Source organism: Rhea pennata, chromosome 2 (assembly GCF_028389875.1).
Source record: "Rhea pennata isolate bPtePen1 chromosome 2, bPtePen1.pri, whole genome shotgun sequence".
Classification (NCBI taxonomy): domain Eukaryota; kingdom Metazoa; phylum Chordata; class Aves; order Rheiformes; family Rheidae; genus Rhea; species Rhea pennata.
In genome coordinates this window covers 26974802-26989492 of record NC_084664.1, presented here as the reverse complement: position 1 = coordinate 26989492, position 14691 = coordinate 26974802, and the positions used below count along the sequence as shown (strand labels likewise).

At 44.9% G+C, this 14691-nt stretch overlaps 2 protein-coding genes across 2 annotated transcripts; one reads left to right on the top strand and one right to left on the bottom strand.

Moving 5' to 3' along the window:
• Positions 1 to 82: 82 nt before the first annotated feature.
• Positions 83 to 3496, bottom strand: LOC134136045 (guanine nucleotide-binding protein G(I)/G(S)/G(O) subunit gamma-11). The gene is made up of 2 exons (XM_062567753.1): positions 3251 to 3496; positions 83 to 543 (listed from the first exon to the last, which is right to left on the bottom strand). The coding sequence occupies exons 1-2, from the start codon at positions 3344 to 3346 to the stop codon at positions 418 to 420; spliced, it is 222 nt and encodes a 73-aa protein (XP_062423737.1). The 5' UTR covers positions 3347 to 3496; the 3' UTR covers positions 83 to 417.
• A 3456-nt stretch (positions 3497 to 6952) lies between these two features.
• Positions 6953 to 12912, top strand: TFPI2 (tissue factor pathway inhibitor 2). The gene is made up of 5 exons (XM_062569128.1): positions 6953 to 7175; positions 7273 to 7452; positions 7890 to 8069; positions 9313 to 9486; positions 11795 to 12912. The coding sequence occupies exons 1-5, from the start codon at positions 7094 to 7096 to the stop codon at positions 11896 to 11898; spliced, it is 720 nt and encodes a 239-aa protein (XP_062425112.1). The 5' UTR covers positions 6953 to 7093; the 3' UTR covers positions 11899 to 12912.
• The last annotated feature ends 1779 nt before the right edge of the window (positions 12913 to 14691 follow it).

The window sequence follows — 14691 nt, the reverse complement described above, 5'->3', positions numbered from 1 at the left end:
CTCCCGCCGCGCCGCTGCCCCGCCGCCCCGTCCCTCCTCCAGCCTCTCCGCCGCGCAGCAAGCAAGTGCCCAGGCGCTCGGGTTACACGCAGGTTTCTTTAATTCCAATTAACAGCCAAGAAGCAACCGATAAACAGACGATGAAAGCGAACGGCGTTAGCGTGGCACGGAGCGAAAGGGCCTGTCCCCGCTGCGGGGGGAGGAGGAGGAGGAGGAGGAACGCCGCGGGGTCGGAGAGCAGGACGCAGCGACCAGCGAGGGCCTCATCTGCTTTAAAATTCCTTTCTTCTTTGTTTTTAAGAAAAAAACAGTCCGCTCTTGTACTTGTTCAACAAGGACCAGCGGAAGTGAGGACGTGCTAGTGACTCACTAAAGGAACAGCCCTGCCTGCTCCAGTTGCAGGTGGGTTTAATTTTCTCATGCAATGACACAGCCTCCTTTCTCCTTGAAGGGATTCTTTTCCTCGGGGACACCCTTCACCAGGGGGTCCTCGCCGGACCGCTCTTCGATGTAGTTCTTGATCTCTTCAGAGCACTTGGACACCTTGAGTGAAACAAAAAAGAAGTTTCTGCATTATACCCACAACTCGTGTTGCACATCAGAGTGGCAAAACGGTTAATTGTGCTTTTTTTCCCCCTCTTGTTTGCCCTCCTGTTAAATATAAACGATGTGACCACATAGTAAGCACTAGGCATCTATACACTCAGTTTCCTTAAGATAACTCCTTTTCAGAGACTGATAGTCACAGGAAGTGTCAATACCACTAGAAATTCATATGCCACATGGAACAGCAGTTTCTTTGCAGATAATTTTCCAGTTTTTTAATTAACCAATATAGCTATATTAAACTGAGGATCACACAAATTCCCCTTTGATACTGTCATGATATAGTCAACTGCTTCAGGACTAGTAAAAATTCAATTCAGCAGTGTGGCATCTGTTTTCCAAGTATGTATAACTTTATGTGTCTTTCCCAAATAAAACATTCAATAATGATTTTTCACTGAGGTGATAGAAATCGTCTCCATATGGTTATACAGTAGCAACTATGTGCTGAATGGGAGTAAAGAATTAACTGGGAAAAACAATTTAGTCACAGGTTACCTGGGGTTACTTCAAACAATGGTTAATAAAATATTCTATTGTGTTATGAAAAATATAATATACATGATATTTTGCATGACATTCATAGCAAAATAGTGATGATGTGTATCTCCACAAAAAACCCATGAATGAAGAAATGGGTTTAGTTTGCATTATCTGAAATAAGAATACGTGCAGCAAGTGTATAGTAATGCTGTTTGTGGAGACTGAGGACCCATAAGCAGATTCACAAATCCCAGAAGATCCCTTTTCCTTCACATCTAATTTCTTGTCCCTAGGGTAGCAGAATCTGCCCTTTGATGCTCGAATATCTGTATGTGAGGATGTGCTCCCAGCTCTTTCCCCACCTCCTCCCTTCATGTTCAATAATACCTGCAGAGACATAGTAAAGCAGAGTCAGCAGAAGGAACCATCTGTTGGCCTGGTTGAAAGATGTCTACTATTTCTAATTTAAGCCCCCTTGCCTTCTTTTTTAATTGTATTTTACTCTTTACACATAATTATGACGAGAATCAACAAATTTACTTGCTCTATGAGAGGCCAACGGACCATAGCCTGTGAAAAGTTACGCTTTAAGCCATTAAAAAGAACTCTTAGTTAATTTCTGCACTGAAAAGTGTATCAGCTACGATCTGACTACCTGTATCTATCACACAGCAGAGAAGAATTTGGACCTGCAAATCCTGTTACACATGTACCTTGTTCTTCTACTCTTAGCAAACCTGTTAATTCAAACCAGGACATTTTTTGCTACAGGTAAATTGTGCTCCTGAGTATACACAGATCTGGGCTTTCTTTTACTTCAGTCAACAATTTCAGTATCTTTTTCATGCATAATGAAAGAAGCCTGTTTATATACCAATTTGGGCATTTTCATTAATTCAAAAAACTATTTAAAGGGGCATTTCCTCATTGTGCTGTAAACGTGTAGGATGCAGGAGAAAGGGATCAGGAAGACTTTGGCTAAATATTTATATTTTTGTCAGGAACAGAAGTTTGGAATCTGTCTTTCCATGTATTCATACCAACTATACAGATACTGGGGAACTGTGACATCTAACCCCCAAATTTAATTCTCACACAGTGGAACTTTTATATAATGCAATGGTAAAACTGAGAGTGTTATCTGTGCTTTGCTACAAGTGATTCCAAAATATCAATTTCCCTAAAATGGTCAGCCTTTTTATTTGATCGAAATACTTAGATAGGAGTTTATTATTATTATTTTTTCTTTTTAAGGAAAATCGAAATCAATATCTCCTGCAGAGTGTATTTCAGTTGCTTGGGGACTCTGAGGGATGATCTAGATGCCTATAGTGTTTAGACAGTGCCTAGCCGTCAATACTGGAGCTTTGGCCATACCACAGCATTAAACTGATCTTTAAGTAAAGGAGCTATGGCATTGTAATTTTCTGGTTTAAATTTCTAAACCTGCAGACTTTGAATCTGAACAATGTAGTTCACATGAGTAGCTCCACCGATACCGCTATATAAACACATTTATGGTCCTAAACAGAAGTGGCCATTTAGATGTAGTCTTCGTTTCTGCTAGCATGCAATTTAATAAGAGTTTTAGCATGGGGCCGGGCCCAGGGCAGCAAGCCCCCTCCGGGCCGCGCTGCTGCTAACATTTCCCTCCCTCCATCGCGTCCCAGGAGCCCGCACGTCCAGCCGCTGCTCCGAGGGGCGAAGTGCGCGTTTTCTCTCCAAATCCTGGGGCGACCAAGGCCCAGCACCCAGCAGAAACCTGCACCCGCCGGGCAGTGCCCCCCGCCCCCCGTCCCCGACCCGCACTCCCCCGCGCTGCTAGCGGAGTTATTTCGCCAGCGCCACAAAAGGGGGTGGCAGGTACCGTCGGCGCAAACTGCGTGCCGGCAGGGCGCTCGTCTGAAAATAGCGGAGCCTCCCCGCGCACGGAGTGCGTGCAAAGCCGCTGCCGAAAACCCGCTGCCCGTGGCTTTCCCACGCCGCCGCGGGCACCAGGCTCGGCGCCGCGCCGCGCCGGCGCGCCCAGCCCCGCCGCCCGGCTCGACGTGCGCCCCGCGGCCCCTCCGCGGCCCCCGCGGCCGCGGGAGGGGGAAACCGGCTTCTCCCCGCTCGGGCAGCAGCCCCCCCGGCCGCGGGCCCGTGCGCCGCCCGCACTCACCGGCTGCCTCTCCAGCTTCACTTCTTTCCGGAGCTGCTCCACTTCCATTTTCAGTTTATCCTTCTCGCTCAGATCCTCTATGTTGATCGCTGGCATCGTCTGCACTGCCGAAGCGCGGCGGGAGGGAGGGAGAGAGGGAAGAAGGGAGGACAGAAGGTTACCTCTGGGCAGGGAGGGCGCCGGGGCGCCGAGCCCCCGGACGGACGGCGGGACGGCCGCCCCCGCCCCCGCCCCCGGGCTCACTCACACGGTGCCGTCCGGGCTGTCCCGCTCCTCGGCGGCAGCGGCTTCCTCTCCTGGCGCCCCTTCTCCGCGCCGCTCTGGCCTTTAAACCGCGGCCGTAATCCCCCCTAACCGGATTAACCGCAGCCGCCCGACCCTTGGGCCCGCTCCCGGGGCGCCCGGCCGCAGCCTGCAGGGCAAGGGGCTGAGCTGGGGGGCTCCAGCGTGCTGAGCCACCTCTCACCTCCACTCCCCCTTCACCCCGGCTGCGGTGGGGACCATGCAGCGAGCTCAGCTGAGTGCTTTGGCCCAGCGTTCAAGTCTTTCCTCTCCTGTTGCCTTCTTCCACCTCCCATTTCCCTTGCAATGGTTCTTCTTCACGTGTATAACCAGAGCTCCCAGGGTCCATGCTCATGGGCCAGGACCTTCTCACATGGCATGCCGACCCACAGCAGCAGTAGGTGTTTTGCTCAGACATGTTCCTGATACTTATGCATTAAAACTGTGAAAGGACCGGACTAAAAGGCAGAGAAGGGAAGGAACTGCTTTCGTGTCAAGCATCCAGGCAGCCGGCCAGGCCCGTTAATGGCAGATATAGCCAACTTTCTTTGATAGGCATACCTGTAAATCAGAATTGCAGCTTTGCAGGAGAGGGCCACTGTGCCAGACTGCGCAGGGCATCTCTGGACTCATGGAGTTATGACGGGTGCTGAGAACGGGACATTCTGTAAGAGAAGTGGTGCGTTCAGAAAATACAAGAAAGAACTAAGAAATTCTTGTGTGACTTCTGTTGTTCACTGCATACATTTTTGAAGTCTAAGATCTCAAATAAGAAACTATAAGCTCTGGAACAAGGCCCATGTGTGGGCCTCTCTTCGTGCATGTTTGTACAGCACCTGGTGTCTCTGATCCTGACAGCCACTTTGATACAAACCAGGAGGCAGCAGCCACACAGCCACATCCCTTACACTGAACAAGCTGCAGGCCTGGAAGCAACCCTTAAAATGGGCCTGCATGTGTGCGTCCTTTTGTCCTTTCAGCACTTTAAAGGCAGGCAGTCGCTTCTCCCTCCTTCATCTTCTGGCTATAGCCATATAGACTCTCCTTTATCCTCCTTCTCTCCCCACCCACCAGATATAAGCAGCTGCCAGCAGTGTCCTAAGACTTAGCCCTTTCTCCTCCTGTGCTGCTCTTACAGTGCTCTTGGGGTTTGTCTTTGTTTTGTTTTAGCCGGTTCAGTAAAACCAGGTCCTCTTCCCACCCCTCCAGCTCTTATTCCTCAGCACCCTCCAGCTGCTGGTATCCAATTTCTACACCACCACAACATACACTGACAGCTGCACCTCCAAACCCTGCCAGCTGTTGGTGCTCGGGCCAGTCAAAACAGCTGGAAACAGCTGGTGGCCAGTCAGGACGTGTGTGTGGCCCTTGCTGCAGCACCACACACGCAGCCTTTGCCCATGCTGCAGACCAGTACCTGGGCCCGTAAGCAGTGTGAGTGCAGGGTGGAAGGGATGACAGGGTGCCAGGGCTGGCGGGGCAGCAGGGGCTGCCCTGCAAGTGGAAATGCTGTGATGGGGAGATGGGAAGGACAACAGCAGCTTGGTATCAATAACCTACAAAACATTACTGACATGTCTAGCTCTGCTGACTGCAGTTAATAAAGGACTTTTTCCCAACAGCCTGTAATACTTTAAGCCAAATGACCACTTGCAATGTTAACCATTACATTATTTCAGATATTTTTACAAATACTTATATATTCTAAGTGAAGTTCATTGCTGTTATAGCAATGCTACAGCTAAGTAAATATTTTGCATTATGCCGTAGTATTGATGGATAGCTAAGTTTAGTTCAAACTTTGATTTCTGTGTGTATGTACAGAGAAAATGGAAGTTGGCATTTGTGTGACTGCATTCATTTTGCTGCTTTTGCTTAAAATGATATTTGAACGCCTTTCTTTGCAATTCTAACAAAATCCTATGAATGGTAAAGGACATCAGTCTAGTCATATTAAAATCACCTGAGACTTTCTTAATATTAGAGAGATGGCATTTGATTTTTCTACAAATTGAAAATGTGTTTTTTTTTTTTTTTTCTGTTGGAGGGACCTAAGCTGCATTGTAGCTATTGTGCTTAATAAGCCTAACAAAACCACTAAAAAAAATTGGGAACGTCTGTTATTAACTGTTGTAGCAATAAGGCTGTAAATCATGGCAGATGTGTCCTGTGGTGATGCCTCAAGTTATATCAGGGTTTGGTTTCTGTCACTAAGACACTCAGCAAAGACAGATTTACGTTGTCAGTCTGAGATTTTGAAAAAGGAATTTTTTGGAAAGGGAGGAAGGAAGGTGCTATTCTTATCCTCCTACAAGCTATCTATTTTACAGGGTTTTATAGGTGTTTTCTCCTCTTCCTTGCGTTTATGGAAAATAAAATCTGGTCAGAATCTCCCATGATATATCAGAATAATATAGAATAATATAGAAAAATATAGAGAAAATCAATCCCTGAAAGAAATTAGGATGCTAGGAAGTCCCTCCTTCTGCAGCCTGTACAGACTGTGGGTTCTTTTCTGCAGGGCACAGATTTCCGTGGGACTGTAATGCAATCGCATCAACGGCAGCGGCTGCCTGAAGGACTGAAGTCCAACATTATCACTGTAAAGGGAGTGGAGAATAACAGGGGATCAGATTAGTATATTGTTATCTATAGAGAGCTGGGTGCCCAATTTGCAGTTACTTTTATCTCTGTTACTGCATTTAACCTGGAGTAAACATTAATTAATGTAATAGCTCTAATAGATTAGACAGGGAAAGCATGCTGCTCTCTATTCACCTCTCCACCTCCAAATCACGGTGGATTGCCTGGCGGTGTTGAAAGTCTGCAGAGTAAACCAAGCCATGATTTTCCAGGAATTCAAGCCCACTGACAGTGCCCTGGCTTTCTCCAGTTCATTACTGTTATCCGTAATGTTATTAAACTAATAAGCCGGGTTAATTAGTGTTATCTCTAGTGGTACTTGCTAAGTGGCCTGCGCCTGACCCGACTTGATTACGACCTGCCAAACGGTGCCGTGTTTGGTGCACAGGGTCCTGCCGCCCCCTGTCTCCGGAGGCTCCCGATCAGCAGCAGCCGCCGAGAGCCACGGCAAAGCGGCGAGAGGACTTTCGCTGACCGCCCCGTCCCGGATTTCTCCGCGCTTAACAGGAAATGCCCTTCGAGCATCATCCCATAATGTGCCGGGGGGAGGGGGGAAGTGGTGGTGGCCGTGGAGCCCCGCCAGCTCCCGCCGGCCGCGACGGAGCGGAGCGGAGCGGTGCGGAGCGGCACATCCCGACGGGACCAGCCCTCGCTGGGGGCCGCCCCGCGGACCCGGCGGCGTGGAGGCGGGGGGCTCCCGCGGCCGCGCAGCCTGCCGCGCCCGGGTGACGGCCGGGTCAGCGGGGCTGCGGCCCCGCTGAATCAGACCTTCTCCTCCCACCACATGCGCAAGGAGGAAGGCGGCCGCGCCAGCCGCCTCGGCGCATATAAAGCGCTGCCGTCGGGCCGGGCAGCGCCGCCCGCTGCCGGGACCCCGCCGCCTGCCAGACCGCCCTCCCCGCCCGCCGCCACCGCGACATGGCCACCGTCCGCCTCCCGCTGCCCGCGCTGCTGCTGCCCGCGCTGGCCTGCGCGGCCCTGGCCCCGCGGCCCCTCACAGGTAGGAGCGGGCGCTGCGCGGGGCCCCGCGGGCGGCTGCGCGGGGCCGGGGCCGCCGCCGCGGTGGCCTCAGCCCCGGGCGCTCGTGTCTCCCGCAGAGAAGCAGCGCGCCTGCCTGCTGCCCCCCGACGACGGCCCCTGCCGCGCCCTGGTGCCGCGCTGGTACTACGACAGGTACACGCAGACCTGCCAGGAGTTCACCTACGGGGGCTGCCAGGGCAACGCCAACAACTTCCTCAGCCCCGACGACTGCGAGAAGAGCTGCTGGACCATCAAGAGTGAGTCCGAGGCCCCGCCGCGCCGACGGGGCACCCCCGGCCCCGCTCCCGCCGCCCCCCCTCCCCGGCCCCGACGTGCGCCGCGGTCCGCACTGGGGCGCGCTGCCCTCCCCCCGGGGCGGGCAGGGCCCGCGGGACACCCAGGGAGGCTGCGCTGCTCGAGGGGCTCTTCTGTGCCCTGCTTGTAGCGACTGCCTCGCTGCTTCCCGCCTTACATGGAGCGTCGTGGTAGAGCAGTCATGGGGGGTTTATTTGTTAATTTTTAAAATTTAGTATTACAAAGCGTTGCTAACTGATAATGCATTGGATTCTCCCTGTATGACAAGTGGAGCCTTGGGTATGACCAGAATATTAGCACTTTATGTAAACTTCTATGTTATTTAGTATGGGTGCGCAAAGGGTGCACTATACTGAGGTCGAAATTCTTTTTGTTGCAGAAGTGCCTAAATTATGCCGGATGGAGGCTGACGGGGGACCTTGCCGAAGTCATCTCAGAAGATACGCCTTTAACTTGAGCTCGATGAGGTGTGAGGAGTTCATCTATGGTGGCTGCTATGGAAATGACAACAACTTCAGAGATGTGCAGTCTTGTGTGGACCACTGTCTGCCAGAGAAAAGTAATGACTGCTCCAAGTTTCTAATAAAATAGATGGTTTTGAAGTGATACAAAGATGATATTTTATTTGGTATTTTCCTCTGGATACCCTTACAGTGGTATTTTTGACTTCTGTGAAACAGATGTTTATATTGTCTGCAGACTTTCATGGGTTGCTTGTCTCAGCTATGTTAATTTAATATTGTGACCTTAAATATGCCCACAGCTGCACCTGACCAATCTCTTGACTTCTAAAGAAGTATACATGTATAATCTGAAGGGATATAAGGTCATACGCTGTGTTGAGGCAAATGTATGAGATGTTTTGGCTGTCATGTTCAGGGAAGTGAAATAATATAAAGTGCAAAGTGCCTTTCTAAATTTCAAGACTGATCAAGTGATATTGTTAGGTTGCTTGAGTTTTTGACACTCGTCAGCTCAACTCCTGATAAAAGTTCTTTGGCTCATCTCAAACGACTCTTCACTGTCTCTCTGTATGAGCTATATAAAGCAGAAAGATAGGAATATTGAGCAGGTGACTGTATCTTAACATTGTCATAAACACCAGGTTAATATCTAGTGCAAGATATTGTCTACCAGAATGTGCCAGAACTATCACTACCTAAGCTTTATTAGCACTTAAAGAGACAAGTTATTTTTTGTTGATGACAGATCGGCAATATTTTCTTTGGTGAAAGCTAAATTATTTTTAGTTTCCTTCTTGCATGTGCAATAAATTGGGAAAAGATTTCCAGCAACAGAAGCGAAATCTTGTTCAGACAAAAGGTAACATGATTCTTGTGAGGAAAATGGTGGGTTTTGCAGATTTTGCTGCAAGAGATTTATTTATAAACCGAATTTGCTGTCAAAATCATAGAAGGGATAAATAAAACACTACCTTTATCATCTACAGAGGTAGTTCCATTGCAATTATTATTATATTCCTACGTATATGGAATTGGACTTTGGCCCAGATTATTAGAACATCTCAGCTGTCAAATGTATAGCACTGCACATGGGGAAAGCAGCTGAATTTCACCTGTGCACTAGTAACACTATTTTGGAGACTGTCTGTTGCTGTCTGCAAAGTCGTAACTGAAGAGCATAAGATGTAGTGAGTCTCTGAAGTCAGTGATAACAATTGTGGCATTTCAGTGGGAACAAGAGCTGTTTATCCACAAAATTTGCAGTAGGGTAGATTTTAAGAAGCCAGACATAGAAATTACCTTTTTTTTTTGCTCTTTCTCTCTCTGCATTTTTTTTAGCTGGTCCCTTGTTGTGCTATAGCCCAAAGGATGAAGGATTGTGTTCTTCTTCTGTGACTCGCTATTACTATGACACCAAGAGCAAAACATGTAAGGAGTTCAAATATACTGGCTGTGGTGGAAATGCCAATAACTTTGTCACTGAAACAGATTGCTACAAAGTCTGCAGAAAAGGTAAGATTTTGTATTTTTTTCAGTCAAAAGTGGGTCAGCCAACCCAAATACCAGTAACTACTGCTCAGAGTGTTCTTTTACTCTTCGAGGCTTTTTACAAATGTACGGCTTTTGCATTTTTGACTCAGTATTTTTAGAGGGCAGGGAGAACTGAGGAGCAACACTAAATCCTTCTGACAAGAACCATGCAGTGTGAACCGTTTGAAAGTAATTTGTGGAGAAGGGCACACAAAAAAAGTCTAACTTAGTAGAGGCCACAAGGAATCAGTATTCAAACAGTTCAGTACCTGCAAGAATCAAGGTCTCTCTTTCTTCCAGATATTTTTAAGTAGGACTAGAGTGAGTTGTGAAAATCAATTTACTTTTTCTTTAGCATTTTAAAGCCATTATCATCTTCTCTTGGTTCCCTGCTGCTTGTTCCCATTTCCCATTCCCATTACTAAAGATTTCTGCCTCATCTGTTGTGCTGAATCAACTGTTTGTATGGCCATGGGGTGAAGGGTGTGAATGATAACTGATTTTTTTATGGTTTGTTCAAATCAGCCACCGGCTCTGCTTGTAAGTCCAAACAAATCTGTTTTTACCTGCAACAGTATGTTCATACCAGCGAGTGCAAAGCTTAAAATTCTGGTTTATATGTAAATCAATATGTTGACATGTAAATCAATGAGCGAGAAAAACATGTTGATCCCAGGAGTTACTCAGAAATCAGACTTTGTGAGAAACAACACAATATTTAAAAATAAATGATAGTAATGGGGAAAAAAATGAAGCTGTATCTAGCATGCACCTTTGGAAAGAAGAAACAAATATCAAATCCATTGTAAATGCAAAATGCTCCCATACTGCAATATTTAATATGTGTAGTAAAAACATTTAAGTGAGGAAATGTAGAAGTAACAGCCTGATTCTTCAGCTCTGGAGGTGAAAGCCAGTGGCCTGAGAATTTCAGCACAGCAGGGCTTTTACCCCAAACACAGTCCTCAGAAGTGAAAATATTATCTGCCAATTATTCATGGCAGCAATATTTTTGTGGGCAGCGAGTCTGAGCGTGTCTCTGCTGTTCTAGTATTTTAATGGGGTCTTTAATGGCACACAAACTCTGCCTGAGAGGCTTGTGATTGCCTGATTTGCACCGCTGGCTTCCTGGCTGATGCGGGGCCAGGTCTGGCTCGGCGCGCAGAGAAGGAAGGGAGTTACCTCGTCAGCATCTCGCCTTCACGCTCTGCCCCTTGCACGCGCGCAGCTGCATCCACTCTGACAGTTCTTTCATCTGTGGAAGAAAGAAGGAGTAAAGAAATATCCGTCTCATAACTAGAGCAGTGGACAGCAAAACATATAGGATATAAGCTTTTTCACTAATCTCCGAATTTCAAAATTCAATAGGGCTTGGTCAAGCAAAGCCCATTGTTAAGGGCATAATTAGTGCCAATTAATGCTGAGCTGTACATATACATTTCTATAACCTGGGAGTGCCCAGCAACATTAAATAGATCTTCAAGGTAACTTAAGCTGCTCCTTCTCTCTTGTTCCTGTATTTCTCATCCTTTTTTGAGTCTAGAGTTGAATTCAGTTGACCTTTCTTGTGTAAATGTGTTTGAACTGACTATGGTTTTTGGAGTAAACAGGTATCTGATTCATTAAGTACAAAAAATAGGAAAGAAAATAAACAAGCTTAACCCACAAGAGTTGTGGCGAAAATGAAAGGTTTGGGAACTGGCCACAGGGGCTCTGCATGTAGGCAGATCAGTAGCATAAAGACAAAGATTCAGACCTGTAAAGTACTTGTATCCCGAACTGCAATGCACATGTTTCGTGCGCTTCATAAGCTCCTGCTGAAATAACCCTTACAGCCGTTTCTGACCACTCTGCAGTTCCTTTGTGAAACCCAATTCTGTGTGGAAACCTAAATCATTTTTCCTCTTCATTTTCCATGGGCATATTTTAAACTTTGTCCCCATGTTGTTGAAAGGAATATAGTAATAATAGTTCTGTTTTGTTCTGTTTTGTTTAAGATGTGGAAGAGTCTTGACTTCCATTCTGTTATCATAATACTAGGACAGCTACAAAGATTTTGATTCTTGTTCAGGAAAAGAAGAGCAAAGTAAAATTTCAGTGCCAAAATTGGACATATTAGAAACCTTGTGTGTGTGAGAAACCAGAACATATTTTACTTCTGATATGATTGTTATTATATGCTCAACTGCTTGAATAGCATAATAGGAAAAAAAAAAAAAAAAAACAAGCAATAAGGAGTGGTAACTGTTTTGTCGTACTGTTTTCCTAACTACTTCCTTTATTTTTGCAGCAGGGAGTCAGAAGCCAAGAATCAACAAGCCAACAAATCTACTCCGCAGAAAAATGATGAGAAAACTGGTTAAGAAATCTCAGACATATAACCTGAAGTCTTAAATCTGGTGCACATACGGATGTTTAAAATTAACTTTCCTCTTTTGTAATATAGTTTCCACACAGTTTTATCAACACATACATCAACAAATAGTTCTGTCCTTCAGAACTGCTTTTTTCCATTTTACTTTTTAGAAAGAAGAACTGCATTTAATAGAAGAAGAATGAACTTAAATTTCATTCTCCTGCTCTGTTGTACTTGCAGTAATACTTTGGTAAAAACCAAATATTCAGATTTCCATGTTTTTATGGGGGAATGTTACTACTGCCTTGGGAGAATATTCCAGCTGTTGCAAATCAATTAAGATTTGAAAAATCTATAGTCTCTTAGTATAACTAAGGAGAGTACAATGCAAGGTCCCTACTATGGATCTTTTTGGCATTTTCTACTTGCTGAAGAAATGGAACCTTCCAAAAGTGCGTGCAGAGGTTTATAGATCTGCCATTAAACATCCTTTGGCACTATCATATAAGTAGACTATCCTTTATAGTCATGTTCATAGTCAAGGTTTTCAGAAGCCTTCATGAAAGAAGTATAAGCTTAAATCTGTCTCATTCCAGAAAAGGAAATTGGGAATAGGGATACCTCAACAAATACTCTGAAGAAGATGTTTAACCAGCTACTCAATTATTAAAATGTAAACACAGACACTACTTTTTCATGACATCTGAAATCTCCACAGAGTTATACTCTAGTCCTCACCTGTCACAAATCAGCAACTTTCTGTTGATTTTCATGGAGCAACAGTGATTTACATCTTCTGAGGATCTTGATATTTGTGTTTATGAGGGGTTGTTACAGAAGAACAGCAGAAATGCAGAAGCTTCTGCAAATTTCATGTAATCCCTCTTTTGAGGCATTATTATATTTCTTGTGTTAGATTATGCCTCTACTGATAACGTTGCACCTTCTTTTTGTATTTGAGCCATGTCTGAATTCCAATTATTTTTACCTACAATGTTTTCTACTATGAATTCATAACAAATGTTAATAAAATGTTTTTGGGAAAAATAGAACTTGTTCTGTCATATGATTTTATTAATTATCCTGAATTAGTTGCATAGATCAATATGTTTAATGAAACTTATTATTTACTAATTATGACTCTAGCAAAGTTTAGCTGTGTCTTAAATCACTTCCCTCCACCGAGGTCTTAATTTGAACAAAGTGAGTAAATTGCATCAATTTCATTCATTCCCAGCAGTCGTTACGGCTCAGTTGGCTCCATAAGGAGTTGTTCTCAAAGGATGCTTAGTTAAGCTGGTTATCTGCTGCTGGGTCTCCTGTTCGATGTTGCACTGTCTGAATAGCATTTATGAAGATAGCCAGCTTATGCATAACCAATTACATCTGCAGCATTTCTGCCTAGAGCCGCAGCTACCCTGCTGACAATCAAAATTTAATATGTCTTCTTTCTATTTTATAAGTAGAACCACTGCTGTTAGGTTGTCTTAATATCATTTCTGTTTATTGAAGATGAATACAGAGGCCTCTTGCTTCTAAATGAGTGAGTTTTGCTTCAAATTACATTAACTTTCAGTTAAAAATTTTCAGGTGTGTGTCTTATCCCATTCCAGAGAGGGAACATGGTGGGAAAACTACTAAAGATTTTTCCCATTTTTTCTCTCAACTCTAGACTTTCTATAGCTAAGCTTTTGTCTTTGATCTCAAAAAAAATTATTTAAATAGTAGACCCTGCTGTGTTTGTTGCAGCTCTCTGACTGGACTCAGACACACAAGCCCATTTCAGAAGTCACAGTTCAGTTTAGATGCTGTTTCTAAGTAGGCAGGTTTGTCGTCTTTTTAAAGCGTCACTGTGTGGTGTAATCTCTGGTGACACATTTGAGAAAAGGACTATTACTTCTTATCTGTCTTGATGCTTGACATGAAAACTTTTACTGGAGTATTTGGGGGCTAGATGCAAAAGGGGACCAGAGATTTAAATGGGCAGTAAAGGGAAACATGGGAACTGAAGCCCCAAATTTGAGAACGGCTCCATCTCTCCTTACTTTTTGGTCTCAGAATTTCCTAGGTGTCTGGTCACAGGTGACATAGTCTGGACAATTTGATAACAGCTAGCATCTAAACCTAGAAGGGATCTAAGAATTTGATACTTTGCTGCTTGTTCCACCTCAGAGGCTTAGTGAGAGCGTTTTTTTTATGGACTGGACTCCCTCCAGAATGCAGCAGTGGCCACTTATATATATATATATATATATATATATATATATATATATATATATATATATATATATATATATAAAAGCATCATTCAAAATCCAAGGAGATATTGCTAGGGCATTCAGTGAAATATCAGAGACCTGAATTTGAATCCCTTATCTACCTGGTATCAATCAGGAATTTAGCCTAAAACAGCTATAATTCATGCAGGGTTCCCTAATGACCATGTTCTGGAGGACTCGGGGAACAGGAGAAGGCGACAGGAGTTTCTTTCGATCTCCTAGTGAAGCTATTTCACTTTGTATAATTTGTCCTTCATTCCAGGTAAAATACTTTTACTGCAGTATCCCCTTTTGCATTTCCAGTAAATAAAAACTAATCTCTTATTTTATCTACAATGAATTCCAGCTGCCACTGCCCTGATTTGCTTAAAGTTCTTAGGTTACTTCCATGTCCCTCCAGACTCCTGTGGCTTTGACTAATCTAAATAATTCTTTATCATCTACAACATTTTATATGACTCACGACTGACTTCCTTTTTCAGTTTGCTGATGAAACAGCAATGGTCCAAGGTTGGGTCAACTGTTAGCATTTTGCCTCACTGAAAATTAATG

Bases quoted from the DNA above. Each gene is read 5' to 3' on its own strand.
- LOC134136045 (XM_062567753.1), bottom strand. From the start codon at position 3,346: ATGCCAGCGATCAACATAGAGGATCTGAGCGAGAAGGATAAACTGAAA. The intron at 544-3,250 runs GTGAGTGCGGGC...GTTTCACTCAAG, and splicing joins TGAAGCTGGAGAGGCAGCCG to GTGTCCAAGTGCTCTGAAGA.
- TFPI2 (XM_062569128.1), top strand. From the start codon at position 7,094: ATGGCCACCGTCCGCCTCCCGCTGCCCGCGCTGCTGCTGCCCGCGCTG. The intron at 7,176-7,272 runs GTAGGAGCGGGC...TGTCTCCCGCAG, and splicing joins GGCCCCGCGGCCCCTCACAG to AGAAGCAGCGCGCCTGCCTG. The intron at 9,487-11,794 runs GTAAGATTTTGT...TTATTTTTGCAG, and splicing joins CTACAAAGTCTGCAGAAAAG to CAGGGAGTCAGAAGCCAAGA.